We start from the raw sequence: 26910 nt of genomic DNA on the forward strand, positions 1-26910 counted from the left end.
AGTGATGTAGTTATTGAGTGTATTTATCCAAGAGGGTGGGGCAAAATGGGAGAGAAAATGAGCAGGTGTGAAAGGTATCCTAGAGGGTAGAAGAATCAAAGGAAAAGGAGGGAACTGAAGCGTAGACAGCTGTGACAGCTGCAGTGAGCTGTTAAGGAGTGGCTGCATGTGGAGAATCGAAGTAGGTGATCATAGGCGCACGCATGGATGCAGTAAGGCAAGAGGGATGGATATATAAAGGAAAAGCGGGACTGCGAAGAGGGTTGGTTGGGTTAGCAAAGGTTCAGAGAGTTGGGAGGAGAATAGATAAGACTGCACGGTGGCAAGTTCTGAGGGCTGGAGTCCCAATCTTTTTTTCCAATGATTGCAGACAGGAGAATAGCACAAAAAGGAAATTGTTTGGGACCAGAGCGGGTTGAGAGCACAGGAACCAGAGTAGTCTTGAAGGTGGTGTGTCCCTTGGATCTCTAGGAGACTCTTGTCCCCAGAGGAGATTAGAAAAGACTGCTTGGTTGCAAGTTCTGAGGGCTGGAGTCCCAGTCATTTTTTCCAATGATTGCAGACAGGAGAATAGCGCAGGACAAGGAAATTGTTTGGGACCAGAGCGGGTTGAGAGGACAGGAACCAGAGTAGTCTTGAAGGTGGTGCGTTCCTTGCATCTTTAAGAGACCCTTGCCCCCACGGGAGTCTTGAAGGTGGTGTGTCCCATGAAGGAGACTAGTGCAGGACGTGGAAATTGTTTGGGACCAGAGCGGGTTGAGAGCACAGGAACCAGAGTAGTCTTGAAGGTGGTGCGTCCCTTGGATCTCTAGGAGAACCTTGCCCCCAGAGAAGTCTCGAAGGTGCTGTGTCCCATAGATCTCTAAGAGACTCTTACCCCTGTTAAAGAGACATGGTCTGTTTATTTTCTCTGTTGTTGCTGTTTCTCTGCTGTAGTATTATGATCCATCAAAAGGGGTTCTTATGATCCATCAAAAGGGGGTCTTACAGCTTGTATGTTTTTCTTCTTATATTGGTGCCCAAAGACTCAGGGCTGTTGGGACCCCTATGTTTCTGTTTCTATATCTGGTGTTTGGTTTGTGCCAGCAGTATCAGCTATGAGACTTGCTGTATTATCTTTTGTTTTGCTGTATGAATTGTGAGAATATGTTTTGCGTGACTTAGTGGAGGTAGAGCTCTGAAATGTATGAATCTGTTAACTGTGAATCATTTCTGAGGCATGAACAGAAGAGATGCTTTCTGAGTCTTTTGACTAATAACTGAGAATCAGTATATTCAGCTGATAGTACTTAGGGCTTGCTATGGGGTGGTGCTAAAGTGATGTGGTTCTGAGGTCCAGCTGATTGTTTTAGACCTGCAGCACATAAGTTACAAGATCTAGTGTTTTCACAGGGTTTCTACAGTAGCATGTGTGCAGCTTAGGCCTGTAAAACTGATTCATTAAAGGTTTCTGCCTGGAGGGTCAGCTGATTGTAGGGAGGTAGCTGCTGCATCAGCTAGCTCTATCTAAGTGTTTGGGTCAATTTTGATCTACTTTGGTGCAGCTGAAGATAGAAGACATGCAGCAGAGCATGATGAAGGGTTGATCCTTGAAGATTGGTACTTGGTGACATCTGGTGAAGTCTGAGGATAGTTGAATAGGTGCTGCATCAGAGAGACCTTCTACATCAGCTTGTCTTGAGACGAAGGTCTACAGCAGAGTCAGCTATAGTACAGTCAGTAGAGGTGCAGCTATGTGTAGCTGGGATTTGGAAATCCTTCTATTCATACGTTACAGGTTTTCCAAATGGGCCGGCTGTAAGTCTAGCTGGTGAAATCTGACCTGTTCTGAGAGCAGCTGAAGATCCACTGTGAGCAGAAGAGAGGCAGAGGTGATATCTTCCCTGGTTTTACGTGGCCTGTGGTTCCTAAAGTCCTTGCAGATGCAGCAGGGTATTAATCTACATCAGCTGAGTCAGCTTTTTGTGTTGAAGGGGTACAGTCAGTTCTGAGTGCATCGGTGAGTCACAGGAGAAACATGATGATGCCACATTATCAAGACCATTTAAGCAACAAAAATGTATTCCTAATGCCACGAATATCTCAATAGGGATAGGGTAAAAAACACTACACAAAAACAAATAAAGAGCACCTTAACCTAGAAAAACAAACAAGCAAAGGCAACGCTTCTACCTTCAGTATGAGTTCACCTCATCAGACATACACAACAAAGAGCACCATCACATGAGATATGAACCTCAATAAAGAATTTGCATATTCGCACAACAGCTTAAGATCAAAATGGAAAAGATTGGCTTTGCTACACTAGTTTTAATTTCAAATAAGGGTTTAGGGTATACTCAAAGAGAGAGATTATATTCAAATAAGAGTACTTCTATTGAGGAGTCAAAGTGATATTATGTACAACTTCACAAGTAGAGAACTCATCAATCGTCCATGTAGCCTTTTCACTCAAACAATTTATTGTTTACATCTTTTTCTCCCTCTCTCCTTGGGAAGCTTCATGCTCCTAGCTTTAACTATGCCTAGATGCTGCAATTTCCTTTTTATGACACTGACAGGCAAAAACTCTCCTAACAAACCCTTATGTGCAACATTGGATGCTGCAAAGAGAGCCACTTCTTGAGCTTCTCGGTCTTCAAACTTAACGCCACGCCCAAGGTGATTATGATTTTCATGATAGATGCTGTCAAAACAACAGTATAATTGAATTGATTAAGCTAAGTTTGTAACATCAATTAAAAACAATAAAGAGATGTATGTAATCAATATAAAAAAATGTCTTACGCTTGGAGGTGAATGCCCAAGAGCTTCCCCATTTCTGAGACAACAGCACCACCATATGAATTAGGGGAACAAGGATATTGGGCAACTACCATTTCAATATTCTTTTCACACCGACAGATTTTCCCATAAGTGACAATAGCCTCTTCGCTTTCATCATCCTGTGTCTGTGAATCAAGGGCAGGAAAAGCCACCAATGCCACAGGACATCCTACAATGAGGCAAACAACAATTAATAAGCCTAAGTGAAAATCTGCATTAGTGAAAATCTGCATACGGCCAAGTTATGTTTTACTTACCAGTATAGACTGAAAAATAGCCTTCGAGATCCAAGTACGGTCCTTGCCTACCAAGGACCTTATATACAGCAAGGTCATGATAAACAAAGGACTTCACAAGCTTTAAAGAAAGTCCCTGGACTGTTAATGTTTCCTCACGGATTTTTTGATCTACAGTCACACAATGCAAAGCACAGATACCAATGTCCACCGCAACAAACACAAAGGTTCCCACGGACTCTCCTTCATCATAAATTTTGTGGACACAATGACGAACTTTGCGGAGTGCATCAGCTCTGAAAAAACCTTTCTTCTCTTTCTCACGAAAGAAGGCTCTCATGTGGATCTTCACATGCATTGGCAATCCAGAACCTACTGTGCTTTCTATATCTCTCCATTGATCTAAATCCATCTCAACCACATCAATTTCAGTCAATCCACACTGCTTCATAACCTCTGACAAAACTTAAACATAGAAAAAAAAACTATTTAGTATTTGCATTTAATACATTGTAACCATTCAGATAATTACTCTGCGCAATACCTACCTTCTTCTTCTAGTGCTTGTTGATCCATTGCACAGTTTGGAAATTATACTCTACACGACAACAAATAAATTAGTAGTAAAGCCTGAATTTTTTGAAAGAATCTGCCCTAAACCTTGTTTCTTCCCAAAACTCTTAACATTATGATCCTTATTGTAAATCTTTAGAGATAGGAGAAGGGAATTAACCTCCTGGATCACAAAAGATTTGGAAAGAAACCCTAATTTTCAAGAAAGCCCCAAATCCGTCAAATAGGCAAAGAAACCCTAAATCCAAGTGGAAATCCAACATCAATCATATGTATGGGGAGAGGAAAGCATAAGAAAGTGAATTATGATGGCAATTTTTGAATTAATTGGACTGGAACCCTAATTTCCCATGAGATATGCAAAATAGGGAGAAATTGGAAGCGTTAATGAGAGGAGAAATTTGCTTACACTTTGTAGACTCTTAACATAGCATTTCAGGCATTGTAGGGTTTGATTTTGGCCTCCATTCTCTCACGAACAGCGAGCAGCGTCACAGGAAAAAAACACAACTTCCATGGCCAAGAAGATTTTCTTCATGAAGCTCATACGGTGGCTTAAACAATGGTTAAGGCAATGATGGGGATTTTAGCCCTTATAGACTTCCTAAAGACACCGAAAATCAAGCAAAATAGGGAGGGAAGGAAAAAACAGATTAGCAAAAAGGTTTTTCCCAATTTTGGTCCCAATCCCAAATTTGAGCCCGAAATTCAAAATTTGGTCCAAAACCCATATGACCCTAACCATATTTACAGATTTTTAAAATTAAGTGTAAAATGATTCATCCTCCTTAGTGATTCATAAAATGCGGGATAAGACACACGATCATTATTTCTTTAAAATTTGGAACATAAATAGTTATGTATTTATAAACAACTCGCTTTTACAAGAAGATCATTATTTCTTTAAAATTTGGAACATAAATAGTTATGTATTTATAAACAACTCGCCCTTACAAGAAGATCCTCTTACAACAGTATTTGGGAGGATGAGAATTGGGACTTGATATGTGTCCCTGGCTTGGGGGTAGTTGTAGACGTAACCTACGGTTGGTTGATGATCCTTGGGAGGAGTCCTTACACCAGTGATGGAGTTACAAGAAGATCCTCTTACAACAGTATTTGGGAGGATGAGAATTGGGACTTGATATGTGTCCCTGGGTGGCTTGGGGGTAGTTGTAGACGTAACCTACGGTTGGTTGATGATCCTTGGGAGGAGTCCTTACACCAGTGATGGAGATGCCCTTCTTGCTCTCCATGTGGCATAAAAGCATTGAGGTGTAGTCAACACATATGGAAAGGTCATAATATAAAACTGGAGGGTCCACCTTTCTTTCAAAGGGTTCTGTGTGGTAGTTCAATTTCTAGTTTAAAAGCATTGAGTTATGAATGAACACATATGGAAAGGTCATACTATAAAAGTGGAGGGTCCACCTTTCTTTAAACGTGTTCTATGTGGCTAGGAGCTTGTACTTTTGTCCCTTTCTACAAATATCATTGCACATTTCTTAAAACAAATGCCATTAAACTGTTGTAGCCGGAAGCTTGTCCTTTTGTCCTTCTACAAATATTATTGCACATTTTTCCCAAAAAAATAAGGTGGCGTTGTCACATTTTTCTTAATCAATTAATTAAACTATTTATTTTTTATGATCATTGAATTATTACTATGTGGAACAACTATTTTTTCTCGATATTTTTGTGACTTTTGGTCAGATTTGGCTTTGATCAAGACTTTTTGTTTTGTTGATTTTTATTTTTAAGACTCGGGAGGTGCTCTAGTTTTATAGAGCACCTCCTGAGGATTTTAGAGGATGGATTCATTGAGGCCACCTGAGGATATTCACAAACGCACGTTGCATGCGATGAGGATGTACATTGGCCAGTTGAGGGTATCCTCCAATGGGCTTTGGATTGAGTATAGGAGATCTGAGGGCAGTCCACGGGAGGCATGGGTATGCAGGATCTGCAGGATGAGAGATTGAGGTGGAGGAGCATTATGCATGCAGATGCCAAGTCTACTATGAGATATACATGAGATTTTATTGCCTCTTCTGAGATGGTTTTGTTCTCCTCTCATGGGTGATGCAGTATAGAGATCAGAGATGTTTGGGCTTGTACTTAATGGAGCTTCACCATCATCAGGACACTGATGAGAAAACACTTAGGGAGGTAAGACTAGTAGGACATCTTTCTAACCATGAACGACCATGCAGCAGCAGTAATGCGCACGTGCGTGCACACACATAGTTGTGTAGATGTAGAGAAGTGTCAGAGGGAATAGAGCACAAAACTTAATGTAGATTGCTTGATAATGAAATGTGTACCAAGTACAAGTACACCCTAAAATGTGTGTAAGAGGGTGTTCACACGGTCGAGGGAAAAAAACCTCCTAAAGAGGAAAAAAGTGCCCTAGCTTAGTCCTAGATGCAAATTCCCCTTGGAGTGATGATGTGAACATGTACATGAATATGGCTGATCAATCCCCAAAAGGCAATAAACCCAAAGCTTTGTGGAAAGCTTCGAACGTTTCATGAGAGAGAGCCAAGATGGAAGTCATGATATCCAACTGACGTACATGCCAACCACAATGTGCTGCCAATGCAATGATACACCTAATGGAAGTCATACATGACATGGGAGCAAAGTTTTCATCATAGTCAATGCCCTATTGTCGAGCATAACAAGCCTAGCCTTGTAACCGTCAACACTACCATCTGGCTTTCTCTTTAGCTTGTAAACCCACTTTCTACCAATCATGAGGCAAATCAACCAAATACCAAGTGTCGTTCTTAAGGATTAAGCCATACTCATTGTGTATGGCTCACATCCAATGTTTATCTTCCTATGCTTTCTCAAAGGAAATGAGTTCTTTTTAACTAGCAATGAGAGCATGTTCTAAAACACAAGTAGATGCATAGTGATTAAGCCATACTCATTGTGTATGGCTCACATCCAATGTTTATCTTCCTATGCTTTCTCAAAGGAAATGAGTTCTTTTTAACTAGCAATGAGAGCATGTTCTAAAACACAAGTAGAGGTATCCCCCAATAGATGGTGTCATCATAGAACCGCATACATCACTGTGTACTAGTAATTTTTGGACGACTCTCACCGAACCATTTTTGGGTAATGATACCCATTGCATCTTGCCCAAAATGCACCCCTCCCATACATGTTTGATAGGTGTCTCAAGTGTTGAAATCAGAGAATTGTGATGAGCTATGGTGGATCAAACACTAGAATCAACATCATTAACAAAGTGATTAGCAAATGATTAAGATGTAATTTGGGTAATTAACAAATAGATTAATGTAGGCATGGATACTCAAAAACCAGCAAATTCTCATTAGGGCAATGCCTCAATTTATAGAGTTTACATCAAGCATCAAATCCCACTGATTTCTCCATGATTCACTCCACCTCTTTTCCCTGATTCTCTCCACCTCTTCACTTTTCCCAGAATATCTCCACACTATCTCCACACTTCCGAAATCTTCTCATGCTACCCTTTATTCTCTCCCAGTAGATTCTTCTCACCTTTTCACAGGTTCTTTCACATTTACACATTCTCTTTTATAGCCTCTAACCAAGGGCTTGTTCCCGCACACACCCTATTCACTTGTATTTTCAACACCTCCCCTCAAGTGAATACTCCTAGTACACCTAGACCCTATACCAAGTTTGCCTCCCCTTACTTGATAGTCTGTGAGACCAGTGTCTACACTCCTCCCCTCAGGTTAACTTAGCACATCTGGACCCTGTACCAAGTTTTTCTCTTACTTGATAGCCCGCGACCAGTGCCTCAAGTCCCTAAACTCCATAGTCCTTGACACTCTCTCTCTCTATGTGTCCAAGGCTACTATAAGTGCCCGCGACCTTGATTAAAGTGCCCACACATACATCTACCACGTGGCCTACATCATCGGTGGCTCAGAGGTGGTTTTACTTTGTTGGGGCAGGTTACATTGGGTTGTGGGGTCTCTCTCTCTCTCTCTCTCTCTCTCTCTCTCTCTCAGAAAAGATGATCCGACTCCACTTCCTTTGGAGCCTCCATGAAGTTTGCTGATGTCGTTCCTTCTCCACTGGGTTTGTTGTAGCAGTCTCTCGCCATGTGTCCTGGCTTTCCACATTTGCGGCAAGTGAAGGTCCTTCCTCCTACTCTGCCTCTTCCTCGTCCTCGTCCTTGAGAGAATCCTCCTTGAGTGGTGAAGAATGCTTTTTCTTCTCCTGCTCTTGAGTCGAGCCATTTCTTCTCTTTGCCTGTGCTCTCTTGCTCTAGTAGAGCTGCTTCTATCTCGTGTAGCTTCAATTCAGGTACATTCTTTAGTGTCGCTACAATATTTTCATATTCACCTTTGTCCACACTCTTCAGAAGCACTCCTAGTGCCTCATCATCTTCTATCTTTTTACTAATAGCTGCCAGCTGTTGCTTACTACTTTTATACTTGTTCAAGTGTGTGATTAAAGGTTCACTTTCCTTCATGTCCAATTTGTAGAATTGCATTAACAGATTTATCTTTGAATTTTTTGCTTGTGTGCCAAATAATTTATTGAGTTCATCCCATGCATCTTTTGCCCATTGTATCCCTGTGATATGATGAATGATTTCATCATTTAAACTGAATGCAATAAGTCCCAATGCTTTTTCATTCCTGCTCTTCCACTTATTTTTCCCTCTCTCTGGGCATTCGTCTCTTCCCTCAACTAGCCCCCACAAATTTTTCCTCATGAGCAAATACATGGTTTTTGTCTGCCATGTGTAGAACTGCTCCCCATTAAATTGGGCTATTTCTTGTGCTGTACTCATGGTGATGTGAAGGGGGTCTTACCTCTTGATCCAATTTGAAGATTCAAGGGCAGTGCCTACCCTTTTACAACTCAATTTGGTGTTTAAGAGATGATTACAATAAATTTATCAGCATAAAATCACCAAAAATTACATCAAATCAAGGGTAACCAATTTGTACGGAATGGTTGGAGTATCAAACCAACTCCGAATTGCAATCTGAATCTGTATCAGATACCTAATGGTTAATTTGAACCCTCAATTGTACCAAAATATAGTGATTAGCATTGATTAATCACTGATTAACAAATTAATCCACTGTTTTGTGTGCAAAAAACAAAGTATACGAGGAGTCCAGATCTGGTGCCTTAGACTTTAAATGAGCTCAAATGCTTTCAAAGCCATCAATAGCAATGAGTCTAGTAGAGGATTAAGCCAAGAAACACAAGATTTGACCAAATATTGAAAGCTTAATCTCTGTTTTACCAGTCACCTGCAGATTTGATGAAGAGCTTGGATCTCACTGTAGACTGGATGAAATTGAATTCTGTCTTCACCAGCTTGTAGAGCATGCTTGAAAACCCCTAGGGCTAAGACGAATTAGAGAGATTTGATTTGATGAAGCAGCAATGGCAAAAACTCCTCAAAAAATTAGCGCCAGCAAAAATCACGATTTCTCCTAAACGCTTCGGCGGTTTGCTGCGCTGATTTGATGAGCTTGAAGACCAGTAAGATAGCTAGCTAGGGCTAGAAGGGTTTGGCCTAATTTAAAGTATGCAAGGAGCTAGAGCTCCTCCACCAGCTGGGGGTACAGAGGTGAGTTAAAAAAAGAAAGAAAATTATAATTTTCTACTAATCTTAATTAGCAAAATAATTAGCAAGATAATGAGCTCACAAAATGATACATTCTAGGCATGGCTCTGATACCATGTTGAAATTAGAGAATTGTGATGAGCTATGGTGGATCAAGCACTAGAATCAACATCATTAACAAAGTGATTAGTAAATAATTAAAACGTAATTAGTGGATAATTAACAAATAGATTAATGTAGGCATGGATACTCAAAAACCAGAATATTCTCATTAGGGCAATGCCTCAATTTATAGAGTTTACATCAAGCATCAAATCCCACTGATTTCTCCATGATTCACTCCATCTCTTTTCCCTGATTCTCTCCACCTCTTCACTTTTCCCAGAATATCTCCACACTTCCCAGAATATCTCCACACTTCCGAAATCTTCTCATGCTACCCTTTATTCTCTCCCAGTAGATTCTTCTCACCTTTTCACAGGTTCTTTCACATTTACACATTCTCTTTTACAGCCTCTAACCAAGGGCTTGTTCCCGCACACACCCTATTCACTTGTATTTTCAACATCAAGTTGTGGGAGCTCTAACACCATATCTTGACTTTTAAGGTGCAACAAACTACCAAAGTTCAAGTGCACATGTGGTAATGATTGAACAAGCATCATGTGCCAACCTCTTATAAACATCCAACCTATAAAGGCCATGACATAATGTACCTGAGGCAATGATGGTGTCACCATCACTTCATGAACTGTGCATATGTCATCCCCAAATCTAACTATTAGGTCCGCCCTAGCAATGGCCGAGACTGACAAGAAGTTCTTCTTAATGCATGGTACATATAAAACACCCACTGAGAGAGTAATTGTTCCAACATTTGCAGTAGGGAGTACAACTTTGTGCTCCTTTCATGGGATAAGAGTAGTTGTTTGCACACGTGATAGAAGCTCTTAGCAGACCCAAGCGATTAAAACAGATCTTGTTGAGAAGTGATGTGCTTGCTAGCACCACTATCAAAATATCAGACATGCTTAACATAATGACGAAGTTTAGTGCAATAGTTGCACTTGACCTTCTTCTTAAGCTTGTTGCCTACGTGCTAGAGGACTTCGCTCAATCTATCTTAGATTTAGTACAACAACCCTCCTCCCTCCCTGGTTTCCATGAGAAGGCTTTGTCTTTACCACATTGATTTGTTGCAAAGGTTTGATCCCCAATACACATAACATACCTTTTTTTGCCTTGATTGCTCTTCTTGCAAGAGTACTGAAACCAACTCATCAAATGTTAGGGCATTTGGATTATCCTTCATCATGAGTCTATGGTAGAAGCAAAACTCTGGTATGAGTCTGGCAATGGATTGAGAACAATGGATACCAATGAATTATCAGGATACACCACATCCACACTTGCAAGGTGTTTCTTCAAATCTTTGCTTTTTATGAGAAACCCCGCCATTGAATCTCCCTCATTTGTATGGTTTGTCTCAAGCTGTCGATGGATGCCTCATTTTTGCGTACTTGGTAAAGGACTCCAAGTGCATCCCAAGCCTCCTTGGTAGTCTTACATGAGCGAATATGAGGAATTATGTCTCTCTTCAAAGACAATGCTATTACATTTGGCATCTTTGCCATCCCATCTAGCTTGCTCTATAATAGAAGGGGATGTAGGATCTACTGTCAAAGGAGATGAAGTATCGTCCTCCGAAGCACTTGTATAGTAGACCCTTAGCATACTAATGAGGTAGGGAATGCCTTGAGTCCAATCACCACATTCCAAAAGCCTTTGGCAACAAGTACATGCATCATGTATGGATAGTTGGTCCCATCCAAATTATCCTGAGCAGCATGAATCATTCCAATTACATCATTTCAAGCCCATTTTGCCTACAAAAAAGTATGGATAGTTGGTCCCATTCCAAATTATCCTGAGCAGCATGAATCATTCCAATTACATCATTTCAAGCCCATTTTGCCTAAAAAAAAGTAATATGTCGCACACCAAGTGCTATTTATCCAACACAGCAAGTGCTATCTTCCCCATACCAATTGCTATTTGTCCAACACAAAACACACCAAGTGCTATTTATCCAACACAGCAAGTGCTATCTTCCCCATACCAATTGCTATTTGTCCAACACACGAAGTGCTATTTGTCCAACACAAAACACACTCAAAATTGAGTGCCCACCGAATGCCAACCTTTAGGCTGCGAGTAGCTCACTGAAGGAAGACACCTGTAAGTGTACTGAAAATAACAATGTAGAGAACAAAGAAAATTATCTAATAGAAAATGTCTGACGAAGAAGTAACAGATGTGAGTGGTGCATTAGATCAATGTCGATGTAGAAGATTGATGGACGAGGAGAGGGTGCAGGAGCGCGAGCGAGAGCGCCGAAGGTCGGCGGGCGCAGAAAGAGGTGCCAGTGCACCTTCGGTGAAGGGGGTTGAAAAGTGGGGTTCCATGGGGAAGGCCTTGTGGGCTCTGCGCCGTCCAAATACAAACAACAAAAAAAAGGAAGAAAAAAACTAGTTGATGGTGGGGTGGAGGTGGCAGCGAAGACGCGAATGGCAGGGTCCCTTGGGACAATGATGAGCGTGGTCAACTGTTGGAGATGGCGCGCACAGCAGGGACGATGTGCTACCAAACAGACGTGGAGCTTAGGCAGATGAGGCTGGAACCTAGACTGATACCAAGTGTTGGGGTTAGGGATGCAGTAACAGCATCAATGCACACATAGAGAGAGAACACAACTCAATGTAGATTGCTTGATAATGAAATGTTTACCCAGTACAAAGATAAGTACACCCTAAAATGTGCATAAGAGGGTGTTCACACGATAACAGTAAAAACCTCCTAAAGAGAGAAAAAGTGTCCCAGCTTGGTCGTAGATGAGGTCACATATCAGTACCATAACATTCAGTCTACATACCACTTTCTAGCTTCACTCAAACCAGTGAGAGCTCCAGCAAGCTCTAGTCTTTGGAGATTTAGATCCTTCACCCACCAGCTATAGATTGAGGACATCATCAAAATGGCACAGAGATGTACTGCCACAGGAGGTGGAAATTGTTGCACTATACACTATTGAAGCAGAGGATGGAATGTGATGAGCTTTGACCCACTTCATTGTACACATGGGTCCACGTAGTACATGGCCTGTGGGTCTTTTGTAGACATTTAATACACTTTTTGCTCTCTCTCTCTCTCTCTCTTTGATGAGTCTTACAGAGCATGGTTTCATACTGACGGCCATATATCTTGACATATACATGTCACATGCCATGCGGATTGTAGTGGGCCTTTTTCCAGTGTCTATGTACCACCTGAGGATAGAGATAGGGAGAGCCATGCAGATTGCTCGTGAGGAGAGGACATGCACTATATGCCAAGGGAGGTCAAGTCAAAGGAACACTTCATATGCATGTGCACCATATATTATGAGATCCAAGGGAGGCTCCAATGGCTCTTCAGAGAGGGTTCGGACCCTTGATCAAGGATCATCGATTATCCAAATCAGTAGTGCCTAGGCCTCTTCTTACTAGAGCTTCATCGCCACAGACTTACCGATTAGAGAGTTGAGACCTTTTGGGAGACGTCCACCCTGGCTCCACACGAATATCATTCAGTTTGTCTGACAATGAAAGGACACCGGATGGCCTCATTGAGCTACACATTCTCGAGTTCTCAACCACCCGCTTGACCCCAATTTGTTGTGACTCTAGATCGGGCCATGGCACTACAACAAGCCCAATGTCCCAGACTCCTTGGACCTCACTAGCAACACAGACAACAGCCCTAGCTTGAGGAGATCCTAGAGAGGCATAGAGCCATCTTCCCACGCCCAGTGGATCTGCAGAGTCTTCTACAGGCTACCCCCATGTTTGATATCCTGATGGCCCCTTCCTCCTACCGGGAGGTTAGCTCCATAGGCTGTATGACGATGATCCCATTTTGTATCTTGTGGCTCGGATTTGACATTCCCAGCTCATAGCTCTAGTCTTTGTTTATTTTTTGTACCATGATGAGATTACAATGATACTATTGTACAACTTTTGGTCTCATAGACCCATTGGGTCTTTTGAAGACATTTAATATAACTTTGTTTCTTTCTTTCTCTCTCGGTGCCCAGTATACTATGAGATCCGCGAGAGAAGTATCATTTTCTGTTCCATGAGGGATTTGTTCCACTTTCCAGGATCATTGACAACCGTTGCCTAGGGCTCTTCTTGCTCGAGCTCCATAGACACATGTACACTTTCTTGAGAGAGCTTTGCTGTGAGATCCCTGCCCCCTCTGCACATTGAATGTCGAGGTGCTAGAAGCGGAAGTAGCAACCTCTTGCCCATAGGGCAGAGCTTCCCACTCGGGGCCTCGCCCACAAATATCCGGACAAGAGACTAATCATTTGGCTCTTCCAAAACCAAACCTGAAAAAAACTTCCCTCGCCCAGAAAGCATAGGCGATTCCTCCAGGAAAAATATTCTAAGGTAGTCACAAGAGCCTTAACTACCCTTTTGCATTCTGACCGAACATGCGGGTCACATGGCCAGATCAAGGGAGAAATTTTCACTTGGATCATAGAGACCAACGCTTTTTCCCCCGTCAAAGAGGCACAGCCGTTGATTCTTTTCCATAGAACAAGGATTATCCGTGATTTACTTCAACTATCGTAACTTGAACAGAATTGAATTTTATTATAGGAATTCATCAGTCCAGCCTAACCCCATCCAATCCCATGGGATAGCCAACCGCCCAACCACTATATTGATAGGATCTATTATAAATATTTGGTTATATTTTGTCCCGTGTACCGGGGAAAAGATTTCCCAACCCCCTATCCGTCTCTCATGCAAAACTTAAATAGACACACCACTTATGTACCCGATTTGAAATTGCCTTTTCTTGGACTTAACTATCTCCAAAACAACATTGCAATAAAACCATAGTGTTTCCATCATAGTCTTCAATATTTCATTTTCAGGGTCCAATTCCAACTTTTCCACTTTCCAATCATAAAATCCAATTTTTAATCATTCCTTTCTCAGCATATCTATGGCATCATCGGCAACCAGAATGCTCACCACCCAGTCAGTCCCTCTAGGCTCACCTAGTACTTCACTCAGGGGCCTTTTCAATAGTTCCTAGCCCATAGTACCCAGGAGTATAATCTCATAAAATCCATATGGACTCTCTGTTGAAGATCAGCTAGATCAACCAACCAAGATCCATATAAAAAAGCCATGAACTCATCCGTTTGAAGACCAGCAAGGCAATCAACTAGATCCATGCCCGTGTTCAGAAAACAACCCCAACTTATTTTCTTCCTCGAGCACACGTGGGTATCCTTCTTTGACTCTCCGTCAGCTGTTACAACATTCTCCACTTAGGTCCACGACCTCGTCCTAAGATGGTCAAAATGCTTGCCCCAGCATTCTTGACATAAAACAATGTTTAAAAACAGGTTTCATATACAAATACAATTTCCAACAAACTCACATCTTTCCACATCATTCCACGTCATTTCTCATCATCAAATATTCTTCTACATCAATTCACATTGCATCATTCCACATCCATTCACATCATCCTACATCCATTCACATCATTCCACATTCATTCACATCCATTCACACATCGTCCTACATCCATTCACACATCATCCTACATCCATTCACATCATCCTACATCCATTCACATCCATTCACATTGTCCTACATCCATTCACATCGTCCTACATCCATTAACATCATTCCACATCCATTCACATCGTCCTACATCCATTCACATCATCTCATAATTAACCAGTACAGTTACTCTACTTTCTATACTAACAGAACTTTGTAAGTCCCAACAAATTTCTTGGCTTAGTTCAAGGCAACTTCTTCTCGATTCTATCAAATCTAAATTTCCCTTCACTTTTTGGATCCTTGATCCTCTCAAGGATTCTAGATTCCTTTCTCAAGGAATCTAGGAATAAGTCAGTCCTACAAATATTCACGTTCATCCAACTAAGCATGTTTCTGGTTTTTTTCTGGAAAATTCCAAAAGTTAAATGTGTTCAAAATTCCTTTTTCTGATTAAGATTTATCCATGTTTTCTCGATGCATTCATATGAATATTTTCACATTCTTTTCTCAAATTTCTCCAAATAAGATATACTCAATATTCTTCTTTTTAAAAAAACATTCATGGGATTTACAAAATCAATTATACCCATATTTTCTCTTTTAGCAAACACTACTCCATTTATCTAAATGAATCATTTCCATAATTCTCTAAAATTGAATGATTCTAGAAAATTTGTGCATAACCTTCTTTATTTTTCTGACAAATGAATAATGCTCAAAGCTCCACTTTTAGCATAAAATTTATTATGCAAAAATTCATTCTCTAACGATATAAAATTTTCCATAACTTCTCTATATTTTCTAAGAAATGATAATACTCGAAATTCCACTTTTGATATAAAAGTTATTTATGCATAAATTCCATTTTCTAATGATAAAGATTTTACCATAACTTATCCGTAGGGACAATCTTTGATCTGATATCAATTCCACACTTAGTGCAAGTGATGAGCACTAGCATGTCATTGGGCATGGTCACCACTTGTTGTGGCTAGTGTGTATGAATCATATTCTTATTTGGGCATTCGGCTACTCGATGTGGTCCACCATAGCCATAGCATTGTAAAGGTCCTCTTCTCAGATTTGAGTTGATTTCCTTGCCCTTCCACTGTATTGTGGTTTGAAACACAGGTACTGTCGTGTTATTCTGTAGGACATAATACTCTGGCGTGACCTCACTCATATCCTCAATCATAGTATTCCCCACTAAGTTCTAGCTCCCGCGTGCCAGTTCAATATCTTCTGATGGCTCTTCAATCACTACTTAATTGATCTTGGCCTATAGTGGTTGCGGCGGTAGAACTGGTGGTGGTGGCAAGGGCAAAGTGTCTTGTACTCGGAACATCCCCCTAGGTAGGTAAGAAGAGTTGGGTTGTAGAGCAATGGCAGTGGTTTGCATAGGTGGTGCCGGCAAGGCCAGTGGGGCTCTATTTGGTTGCAAATTAACCTAGGATGATTAATCCTAGAATATGGATAGGAAGTACTCTTTTCATAATATAAATGAAAATGATTTATGTGTTTATTTTTCAGAAATTTTGCCATAGCTCCGTTGCTATTATTCTCAATAAATTTGAAAGAATAAGGTTTAGTATTATTCATGTGATTAGAATAACCACTAATTGGATCATTATCCAATTATGGATTGATTCTTAGTTTTACCATAAATTAAATAGTATAAAAGCATTAAAAAGCCATTATTTTGGCCTCCAATAAGACAAGCATAGAAATTACTTTTAGATTAGAGAAATGCTTCATGAGAAGCTTCATTTGAATTGAGAATAGGTCATAGGAATGACCCTTCTTTGAGGGAGAGAGAGAAATGCTTAAAAACCATTATAAATTAAGCATAAATAGAAATTTATGTATTTCTTCATTACAATACATTAAAGAACTTCAATAGTATTCAAAAGCCATTCGAATTAATGCTTCTAAAGCTTGAGAGGGGTTGAGAAGAGAAACATTTGGAGATTTAAGAAAAAGAAGATAATAATCCACACTTTACCTCCTAAATTACTTGACTCTTTGATCACAGTAGAGGCCCCCAACCAATCAATTGGTTTGGTATGTTGTTAGAGTCTCCAAGGAAGATTGAAGAGAGAGAGAAGCTCCAATCTCTTCAATTTGTAGAGGGTTTTTAGAGGATAATAGAAAATAAGCTTAACTTAGAGTAATACCGGCATAGTTTAGTTCACATATGAGAATACAAAGGAATGAGGGTCTATTTATAGGTGAGGGAGGCCACTAACTGAGTCCAACTAAGTTTTAGAATTTTCCAGCTTCAATTTGGCTGAATTTGGACAAGATTTGCACCAGTTGGCACCCTTTTTGATTTGGTTTGATCCAAGAGAGAGGAGAGATAAAAATATCCTATTATTTTTGAGTTTAAAACTCATCCACACATGTGAAATAGGTGCCTCTTTGAAGGGCCCCCTTTTCCTTACCCATGTGTCAAAAATGAATGATTACTCCAAAATATCTCATTTTTTTAAATTAATACTTCATAATTTTTAACTAATAAACCTAGTACTTAGTTAACTCTTCATCTTATGTGGGAATTTACTCATTTTTGGGTATTTTCTTATATTCTTTGGATTTATCTAGTCCCAACACTTGGATTAATCTTATTGGTCCATAGGAACCTTAATTGGATCATAATCAAAATTTTTTCAAAATCTTGACCCTTAGGCTAAGGTCTTCTAAATCAAATTTTATTAATTCCAATTGCACCTTGGAAAATCTATTTTGATTTTCTATTTCAGGGAAACATTTTTTTGATATTTATATAATTTATTTATCTAAAAATATCCCAATATTGATTTATCACTCTCTAGAAATTTTTATCTCACTAGGAAAAACAAGGAAAAATAATATTTTCTTGTATTCAGAAACATAGAATGATTACAAGGGATTGAAGTAGAGGCTTAATCAATATTCAGCCCAAGGAGGAATCTTACATCCTCTCCCACTTGAAAAATGTGAGATGTCCTCATCTCGCAAAGTGGGGGTAATCCTTCGCCAACTCTTCTTCTTTCTCCCAGGTGTGGCATCTTCTAGAGGGAAGAACTTCCACTTTACTAAGAATTCTCTGAGGACTCTGCTCCTGAGAATCTTCTCCCGAATGTCAAGGATTTCCTTAGGTTGGAGTACCATCTAGCCTTGAGTCGGAGAGATCAATTGCTCATCATCAAGCATGTGACTCGGGCTAGGTATATATTTCTTAAGCTGACATGGAATACATCATGTACCTTGAGATGGGGAGGCAGCAGAAGTTTGTAGGCTAGATCACTCACTTTCTTTATGACAGCATATGGTAGTACACAGTATCTGGGAGAGAGCTTCTTGTACTTTCCTAAGGATAAGGAACTTCTTTTTGGTTGTACTCGAATGAAGACCATATTTGATTCTTCGAACTCTCTCTCAGATCTCTTTTTATCTGCATACTGCTTTTGCCTATCTTGGGCTGCCTTTATATCTTTACGGATTGATTGCATCTACTGGTCCATGTTGTCAAGTATTTGTCTAGACATTTCGACTCTGATCAATGGATCAGACCAAGTCAATGGTGTAAGGCAATCTTGTCCATACAAAGCTTTGAAAGGACTCATCCCAATGCTCCGATGATAAGAAGCATTGTAAGCGAATTCGACCAAATGCAGATGACTTAACCACTTCTTGGGTTCTCTGCTATAGCAAGACCGAAGGATATCTTCAATTACTTGATTCACCCTTTCCGTCTGGCCATCTATTTCGGGGTGATAGGCTGTGCTGAGATCCAAGAAAGTTCCTACTACTTCAAAGAACGCAGTCCAAAATTTTGATGTGAATTTGGGATCTCGATCACTTACTATCCTCTTGGGTAAACCATGCAATCTGAAGATCTCCTTAAGGAAAACTCTGGCAACATCCACTGTAGAGTATGTTTCTTTCACTAGAATTAGATGGGCAACTTCAGTCAACCTGTCAACTACCACAAAAATGGAGTTGTAACCTGATTCCACTGAAGGTAATCCAGTGACAAAGTCCATACTGATGCATTCCCACTCCATCTGTGGAATGTCTAGAGGCTGCAGTTTCCCTGGCATCTTGACTCTCTCTACCTTGACTCTTTGGCACATCAAGCATTTTCGCACATGATCAAGTACATCCTTTTTGAGTCCTGGCTAGAAGAAGCTTTTCTTCACAGACATATAGGTTTTTATAAACCTTGGATGTCTAGCCATCAGGCTATCATGGGCTTCTCTCAGAATTCTTCCCTTTATTCCCTCATCATCATTGGGGATACATAGCCGATTATTATAATACATGCATCCTTCATCCAGTTTGTATCCAAGAACTCGACTCATTTCCTAAAGAGTCTTGCTTTCTTGCATCAGAAGTGTAGCAATAGGGGCAAAGAATTTGTCCTACATGATTTTCTCCTTTGCTTCATTAATCAATGGATTTGACACCACTGTAATTACAAGCAAGGAGGCTTGCAGGAGGCTTTTGTGTTGAGCGCATCTGCAACCACATTTTCTTTCCCCAACCGATACTTTATTTCAAAATCAAATTCCTGTAGGGTCTGCATCCATCTCCTTTGACGCATGTTGAGATCCCTTTGGGTGAAGATCCACTTCAGACTTTGATGATCTGTCATCAAGGTGAACCTTTGTCCCAAAAGATAATGTCTCCACAACTTCAGAGCATACACTACTGAGAGTAACTCCAAGTCATGGACGGCATAATTCCTCTCATGTGTTCTGAGTTTTCTGGATTCATAGGCCACTGCATGACCTTCTTGCATTAGAGCACCGCCTAAGGCAAATCCACTAGCATCAGTAATAACTACCTCAAAGGGCTTGGTAAAATCTAGCAATTTAAGAACAGGGTTGGTTACTAAGGCTGGTCTTTAGCTTGTCAAAGGCACTCTGACACATTGTAGTCCACTGAAAAAGTGTACTTTTCTTGAGAAGGTTAGTCAAAGGGGATGCTTTCTAAGCATACCTAGGTATAAAGATCCTATACCATCCGGTTAACCCTAGGAATCCTCTGATTTCCTTTACTGACTTGGGTTTTGGCCATTCAACTACTACTTGGATCTTTGCGGGGTCAAGAGAAATCCCATCCTTTGACACTATGAATCCCAAGTATTCAACCTGGTTAATAGAGAAGGAACACTTACTCTTCTTTGCAAGGAGCTGGTGTTTCCTTAGGATTTCCAGGACTTTGCGCACATGATCTTCATGGTCTACAACATTCTTCGAGTATACTAAGATATCGTCAAAGAAGACAAGAACAAAATCATCCAAGTATTCTCTGAGAATATTTTGTATAAGACGATTGAATGTTGCCGAGGCATTAGTTAATCCAAACGGCATGACTGTGAACTCATAATGGTCATAGCGAGTATTGAATACTGTCTTTGGGATGTCTTGATCCTTGATTCTGATCTGGTAGTAATCGGATTTGAGATCTATCTTTGTGAACGTTTGGGTCCCACTTAACCGATCCAGAAGTTCATCAATCCTAGGAATAGGATACTTATTCTTAATTGTTAATTGATTCAATCCTCTATAGTCAATATAGAGTCTTAACGTTCCATCTTTCTTCTTTTGAAAGAGAATGCATGCACCCCAAGGTGAGACACCGGGTATCACGAATCCTTGCTCTAATAGTTGTTTTAGCTATTCCTTAAGTTCTATGGCTTCACGGACTGGCATTTTGTATGCACGTTGGGCTACTCGGGCTAAGCTCTGGGGGTTAATTCAATCTCATGATCTACTTCACGAGACGGAGGCAGCTCTTCAGGAAATACATCTACATACTCTCTCAACCACTCTGGTTCTTTAGCATTGCATTTTATGTCTACTGGATTCATTTTAATGACATACATAGCTTGCCTCTTTCTGAGTCCTTTTAATAATTTGGAAGCCTTGACTAATTGCAGCATTGGGGATCTGAAAATTCAAGTTCCTTGAACTTTATTCCTGTGAAGGTCAAGGAAAGAGATGGTTTTTTTGTGACAATGAATGTCAGCCTGATTCTTTCGGAGCCAATCCATTCCAAGGATTCCATCATATATTCCCAGGGGTAGGACTCTCAACTGGCACTCTGTTATGTTACCATCTAGGCTAAACTGAATAAGGTCAGTCGTCTCAAGGTGAGTGAAAAGAATCTTTCCACTGGCTAATTCCACTTGCATAGGTTTCCCTGATTTTTGATTTAGGACTAATTTACGCAGACATCCTAGGGAAATAAAAGAATGAATACTGCCTGAATCAATCAAAAGCTTGAATTTCTTACCCTGGTACTCTACTGGAGTCTGGAGGACTGAAAATTGACGGTTATTTCCCTAGTGCTTAATTGTTGCTGCATAGATCTGTCCTTTCTCTTCCTCCACTTTCTCAGCTATGGTGATTGCTCTGGCTGCTGCAGTCTGAGGTGGAACTCTCTCTCTTTGGTTATTCCAATTTTGGGAGGGAGTTCAGAGACTGCTTTGCATGGAGGCTGTAGGTTGTGCTGGCACTCTTCTTGGGTTACCCGGATTCTGGGGCGGGGGACCCTGATTGGACTGATATGAAGGAGTCTATCTCGGAACTCTGGGACCTTGGCTTCCTTGGCCCACAGAAGGAGATGGGCAATCCTTGAGCTGGTGCCCAAAACCCTAACATCCGAAGCATCTGTCGCTTTGAAGCTCTTCCCTTTGCATTATGGAGAGATCTGGAGTTCCTGAGAATGTACTTTGGGGGAAAGGTCTTCCTTCATTTCTGAAGCTTCCCGTCTCCACATTCTGGTTAGGACCTTGGTGTCTCTTTGGAGGCAAAAAGTTGGAAGAACTTCCCGGAGTCTGAAATCTCTTGAAGAATGAGGGAGCTGGCTTTGGCGGGACTTTTACAATGAAGGCTTTAGCAAAGTCCTTTGCCATTCTGACAACTTCAGCTATGGACACTGACTTGGCATTTTTGACCAGTGTGTCCAAGGGTTCGTTTATTCCCCGAATGAATCTGGCCACCATGAGTTGCTCTTCATCTAGAGGTGGAGAATATTTAAGTAGAAGAGCGAAGGCCTGATGATATTCCTCGATGGTTTTGCTCCCCTGCTTCCGCTCTAAGAATTTGTTCCTTTTGGTTTCTAAAAATCCAGGGGGACAAAATCTCTTCCTTAAATAAATTTTAAGGTCGTTCTAGGACGGAGTATTTCTGTCAAGACGGTTGGTGTCACAATGGTTCCTCCATGCCACCCTGGCTGTTCCACTATCTTCAGCCTGGCAAGAGCCATTTTGCTTTGCTCATTGTAGCCGATGATGACAAAATATTCTTCCATGGCTTCCACCCATTTCTCCCTAGCCTCGGTCAGGTTCTCCCCTTCTCCTTTGAAGAGTCCTAGTTGAGTTCTATGAAGAGCCTTGCGAACGTTGGGGTCAAGCTCATCATCTTCAAAGAGAGGGTCTGGCTAATGGCCACAGTTTCCTCGTCTCATGATTCTACCAAAAATGATATATTATTAAATTTTTATTTTTGATGTTGTCCATGAGATCCTAAGACTTAAGAGGTTCAAAAAATAATTTCTTAAACAAGACAAATGATCTTATTGGAGATCTATGACATATGTCCGATAACAAATTTTTCTTTATCACATTGTCCATAAACAATCACTTATACAGCAGGGAATTTTTCTCCAGAAAACATTTCTTTATTTATATAAAAGTTTCAATATGTACATAGAGTAGCTCGACTCCAGAAATCAAAATCTCCTCGGGATACGCATATAAGACGGCAGTACTCGACCATAGCCATGCCCTAATACAAATGTTCACTTACTGCCAAGGTAGCTATTATCTTCTCCTTTAGGATAAAGCGACTGAGTCTATAGATTTGGCATGAGAGTCTGAAGCTCCAAGGCATTGAATGATATAGAATGACACCATGTACCACTTTCAAGTTTATCAGAATCATGGCCAATGAGAGGTTTTGCCTCAGCATTGCATGCCGGTCACAAGAGGCCTGGACATACTGCCCTGCAAACCACTTATGCTGTCGTCTCTCCACTGGTGGGTCAGGAAAATATAAATCCTTGAAATGGCGTGCGAGTTTGACTCGGCTTGTTTGAGTTGCAGTGGAAGAGATGAGATGCTCAAAGGCGAACGCAGTCATGTCTTGTGACTAGGTGAGGTCGGGAATACCAGATAAGTACAGAACTTTCATCTATAGAAACAATTTCTTTGATTAAAAATTCTTCATTAAAGAAGCTTACAGATTGAAAATACATTATGAAAATGCTTTTTTTCTGAGTTTTTATTATCAATTTCTGATAAGAATTGGTTTATCCTTATTAGCTTTCAACAAAGCTCTGATACTAGCTGTGAGGACCCCCGCCTGCTTCGGGGCTCTTGCTCTGCTGGCAAAAGCGACGTCGGCCTCCCGTGTAGGGCGGGGTCCACACACTCACCGGGGCCTCACCCGCGGATGTCTGGGACGAGAGGCTAGCCCGAGCGACCCCTCTGAGACCGGGCGCCCGGGAGAGCCCTCTCTCTTGAACCCCAACTTACTCGTCACCCACGCTCCGGTGGATGTTAGAGGCCGATTGACCTTCCCATAGAGCTGCTACGAGCTATGTAACATTACTCCCCCCTTAAGAAGAGTTTTCATCCACAAAATCCAATTTTGAAAAAAATTTGGTTAGCATACTCAAACAGTCCCATGAGGGTGACTCATCCTCGCGATCTTTTTGCTTTCACAACAAGTGCCTCTCAATACACAATGTGCCTCGTGTTCCAATCTCTAAATCCAAGAATCCTCTCAGATTCATGTAGAATAGATGGTGGTTCTATCAACTCCACTAAAACGGTTGGAGAAACTATGTTCTCCTTATGGCCAATGGTTTTTCGTAGTCTACCAACATGAAAAATAGGATAAACTCAAGAGCTCTCCGGCAACTCACGTTTGTTTGCTAATCTACCAACCTTCTTAAGGATTTTAAAGGGATCGTAGTATCTAGGGGAAAGTTTTTCATGCCTTTTGGTCTTTAAAGTCTCTAACTTTGTAAGGACTTTCAAATATACAAAGTCACCTCCCTCAAATGCTACTTCTTTGTGACCCTTGTCTACATATGTCTTCACATGATCTTGTGCGCTACATATGCTATCTGTGTTGTCTGTAGCCTATTTTACATATCTTGATGAAGGAACTCCTTAACATACTGCAACTTCTCCTTCTCTAGCCCTATGGTTTTATAAATGACCATACAAATCAACCTTTGCCAATGCACCCTTAGTCTATTCCTTTTCTAATGTGTATGCTTCTCCCCTTACTCTACTCATGTTGCACACCCTCACACATTGCATTTCTCAATAGCTTATTGACCTGACACTTCTTGCATTTCTCAATAGCTTATTGACCTGACACTTCTTGCATTTCAGCACAAATTCCTAGATGTCCTTAAGCAAACTAGGCCAATAAAATTATCTTTTGGCAAGTGCATAAGTCTTATGTATTCCAGTGGGACTATTAGCACTCAGACTATCGTGACTTTCTATAAGAATTTGGGCTTGAAAATCACCAATGCCTCGTACGCAAAATCTACCTTTGTAGAGCAGGTACTCATCGTCAATGAAATAGTTCCTATAATTTCCCCCCCAAATCACCCCCAAGTGAACTAGTGTCAAATGGTTGTGAAGGGTCCACCCCCAAGATCTCCGTCTTAGTACATAACCCGAGAGACTCATCTCACTCTAGACTAGCACTCACTCCACTTCTTATAGAAACCTCAACTAATCTCTTCAGACTAGTACTCCTTTATAATAAGGCAGGTGGCTACTGTGATGCTGTTGTATATAAATGCGACCGCGTATATAGCACAATCATGCTCACATAAACCACATAGTGACTCAGTAATAGTAGGTTGCTTCTTGCTGCTCCAACTCATCACTGCACTTCCAAATGTAAAGGCATAACCACTAGTAGACCTCCTGTCATACGAGCTACCTGCCCAATTTGCGTCTGTGTAGTCGTGTACATCCAAGCCTTTACCATGCTTATAACCTGTAATGCCAGTTTCTTCAACCTTCATTTTTCCTTTATCCACAGCACTACTCCCAGTCCATACATCACTATGAACTATCTCAAGTGGCCTTCTCTAGGAAATGGCAACCTTGCTTGCTTTCCAAACTGGCAAGCATCACAGACATGTATATTCCCATCATACTTGAATTTAGATAGCCCACTAACAATGCCTCTTGCCTGCATGTTCTTTAACCTTTGTATGTTCACATGTCTAATCTTTTTATGCCACCACATGTCAATGTCCTATACCACATTTCGGCTTTTAGAGAACATGGTTGATTTCAACTTAGGAATCCCAGCATCCAACTTTAATACCCTGCCTTCTTTCTTACCTTTGGCAATGACTCTACATCCATTTTTGAAATCCTCAACGAAGCAACCATGCTCGTTGTTGAAACAAACCTATAAACCCTGTTCCGCCATTTGACCACATACAAGACATTTGCCATAGACTTTGTTTCACCATTGTGTATAACCAATGGTACACTTCCAACATGAGTGATAGCATGTTGGGAATCATCACCTGTTTCCACATAGCCTTTCACATCCATTGGCTTTATATGCTCAAACCATTTGCCATGACAAGTCATATGGTTTGATGCTCTAGAGTCCATATACCAAGTGTCATCACTGTTACCATTTGTCATCATAGATCCCACGACATGTTTCATGGCAAACAAGTGATTTGCGCTACCATCATTACTGCTTGATGCAAAATTTCCACCATTTGCATAATTTCCACCATGTTATGCATAATGTCCACCATGTTGTGCTCTACCCCCTCTCAAATCTTTTTGTTTGCGGTACAATCGCGTACCATATGACCAAACTTCCCACAGTAATGGCATTCCACATTTTGCATAGATGCTTGTTGGCCTTGCCAACATCCTCTTCCACGAGGATTACCTCTGCCTCTCTGAGGTGTATATCCACAACTACCTCTGGCACCATATGTAGGCTGAAAATTCTATTGCAGTGACCTATCTTGCCATCCACGACCATTACCACGACCTCGTGATGCAAATCTCCCCTTGCCTCTAAATCCCCTTTATGAATATAAAGCCTGATTCCTACCATTATCATCATGGCTGGTAGATGCATCATGAAAAGAGTCACTGAGTTTGATTTCCTCAACAAGCAAGAGTGAAACCAACTCATCAAAATTTGGTAAACCTATACTCCGAACAGAGATAGATGTACCAAAAGACTTGTACTCCTTGCCAAGACCACGCAAGGCAATGTCTACCAAATCATCATCAGGCATGGAGGCATTGATAGATGTACCAAAAGACTTGTACTCCTTGCCAAGACCACGCAAGGCAATGTCTACCAAATCATCATCAGGCATGGAGGCATTGACAGTTGCCAATGCATCTGCATACTTCTTTATCTCTTGTACATAATCATGAATACTCCTTTCTTTCTGCTTCACATTATGAATCTGTTGTCTCAACTGAGACTTACGAGTACTAGTATTTGCATCAAATAGCTTTACTAATGTATCCCATGCATCCTTGGGATTCTCAGCATCATGTATATGTATGAGTATAGCATCCGAGATACATATAGACAAGTAATGCAAAACTTTGTATGCTCTCTCTGACCATTGTTTATGAACTCTACAACACCTATTGTTGTGTAGGTTGTCGGGGTAGTTTCAGCTTTGGCTCCGCACCTGTAACAAGGTTCCAAAATCCTTTTCCCTTTAGAAAGCTTTTAATCCTGTACTTCCATGCCTGGAAGTTCTTTCTATCCAACTTCTCACCCACAATCTGTACTGGGTTGTCTGACATATTTGCTCCAATGCAAATGCACCTTCCGCACACGTCCAATTCTGTAAATGAGCCTTCCTTAGCTCAACCACACTCTAATAAGTGTTCCAGATACACCAAAGTACTCAACAAACATCACTGTTGATGTACAAATTCACTCTAATTGCATTCAAAATTGCATTCAAATTGAACTGGCATACACAGTCCAAAGTACCCTATTTTGTCGCGCTTTCC

General features: G+C 40.8%; 1 protein-coding gene across 4 annotated transcripts; it reads right to left on the reverse strand.

Moving 5' to 3' along the window:
* Positions 1-2336: 2336 nt before the first annotated feature.
* Positions 2337-4302, reverse strand: LOC147623349 (uncharacterized). 4 transcript variants are annotated; one of them, XM_086821848.1, is made up of 6 exons: positions 4045-4302; positions 3796-3873; positions 3611-3660; positions 3084-3518; positions 2788-2995; positions 2337-2686 (listed from the first exon to the last, which is right to left on the reverse strand). In XM_086821848.1, the coding sequence occupies exons 3-6, from the start codon at positions 3636-3638 to the stop codon at positions 2461-2463; spliced, it is 897 nt and encodes a 298-aa protein (XP_086677974.1). In that variant the 5' UTR covers positions 3639-3660; positions 3796-3873; positions 4045-4302; the 3' UTR covers positions 2337-2460. The 4 variants fall into 4 exon arrangements, with proteins under 4 accessions (XP_086677974.1, XP_086677972.1, XP_086677975.1 ...); XM_086821846.1 differs by having other exon boundaries at positions 3084-3527; positions 4045-4300; XM_086821849.1 differs by lacking the exon at positions 3796-3873.
* Positions 4303-26910: the final 22608 nt, after the last annotated feature.

The sequence above is a fragment of the Cibotium barometz genome, chromosome 27 (genome assembly GCF_041138505.1).
Source record: "Cibotium barometz isolate CiBa-2024 chromosome 27, ASM4113850v1, whole genome shotgun sequence".
NCBI classification, from domain to species: domain Eukaryota; kingdom Viridiplantae; phylum Streptophyta; class Polypodiopsida; order Cyatheales; family Cibotiaceae; genus Cibotium; species Cibotium barometz.

Coding starts and splice junctions, on each gene's coding strand:
- LOC147623349 (XM_086821847.1), bottom strand. CDS start 3,638: ATGGATCAACAAGCACTAGAAGAAGAAG. Junction 3,528..3,610: donor ACAAGCACTAGAAGAAGAAG/GTAGGTATTGCG, acceptor TCTATGTTTAAG/TTTTGTCAGAGGTTATGAAG. Junction 2,687..2,787: donor TTGGGCATTCACCTCCAAGC/GTAAGACATTTT, acceptor TTGTTTTGACAG/CATCTATCATGAAAATCATA.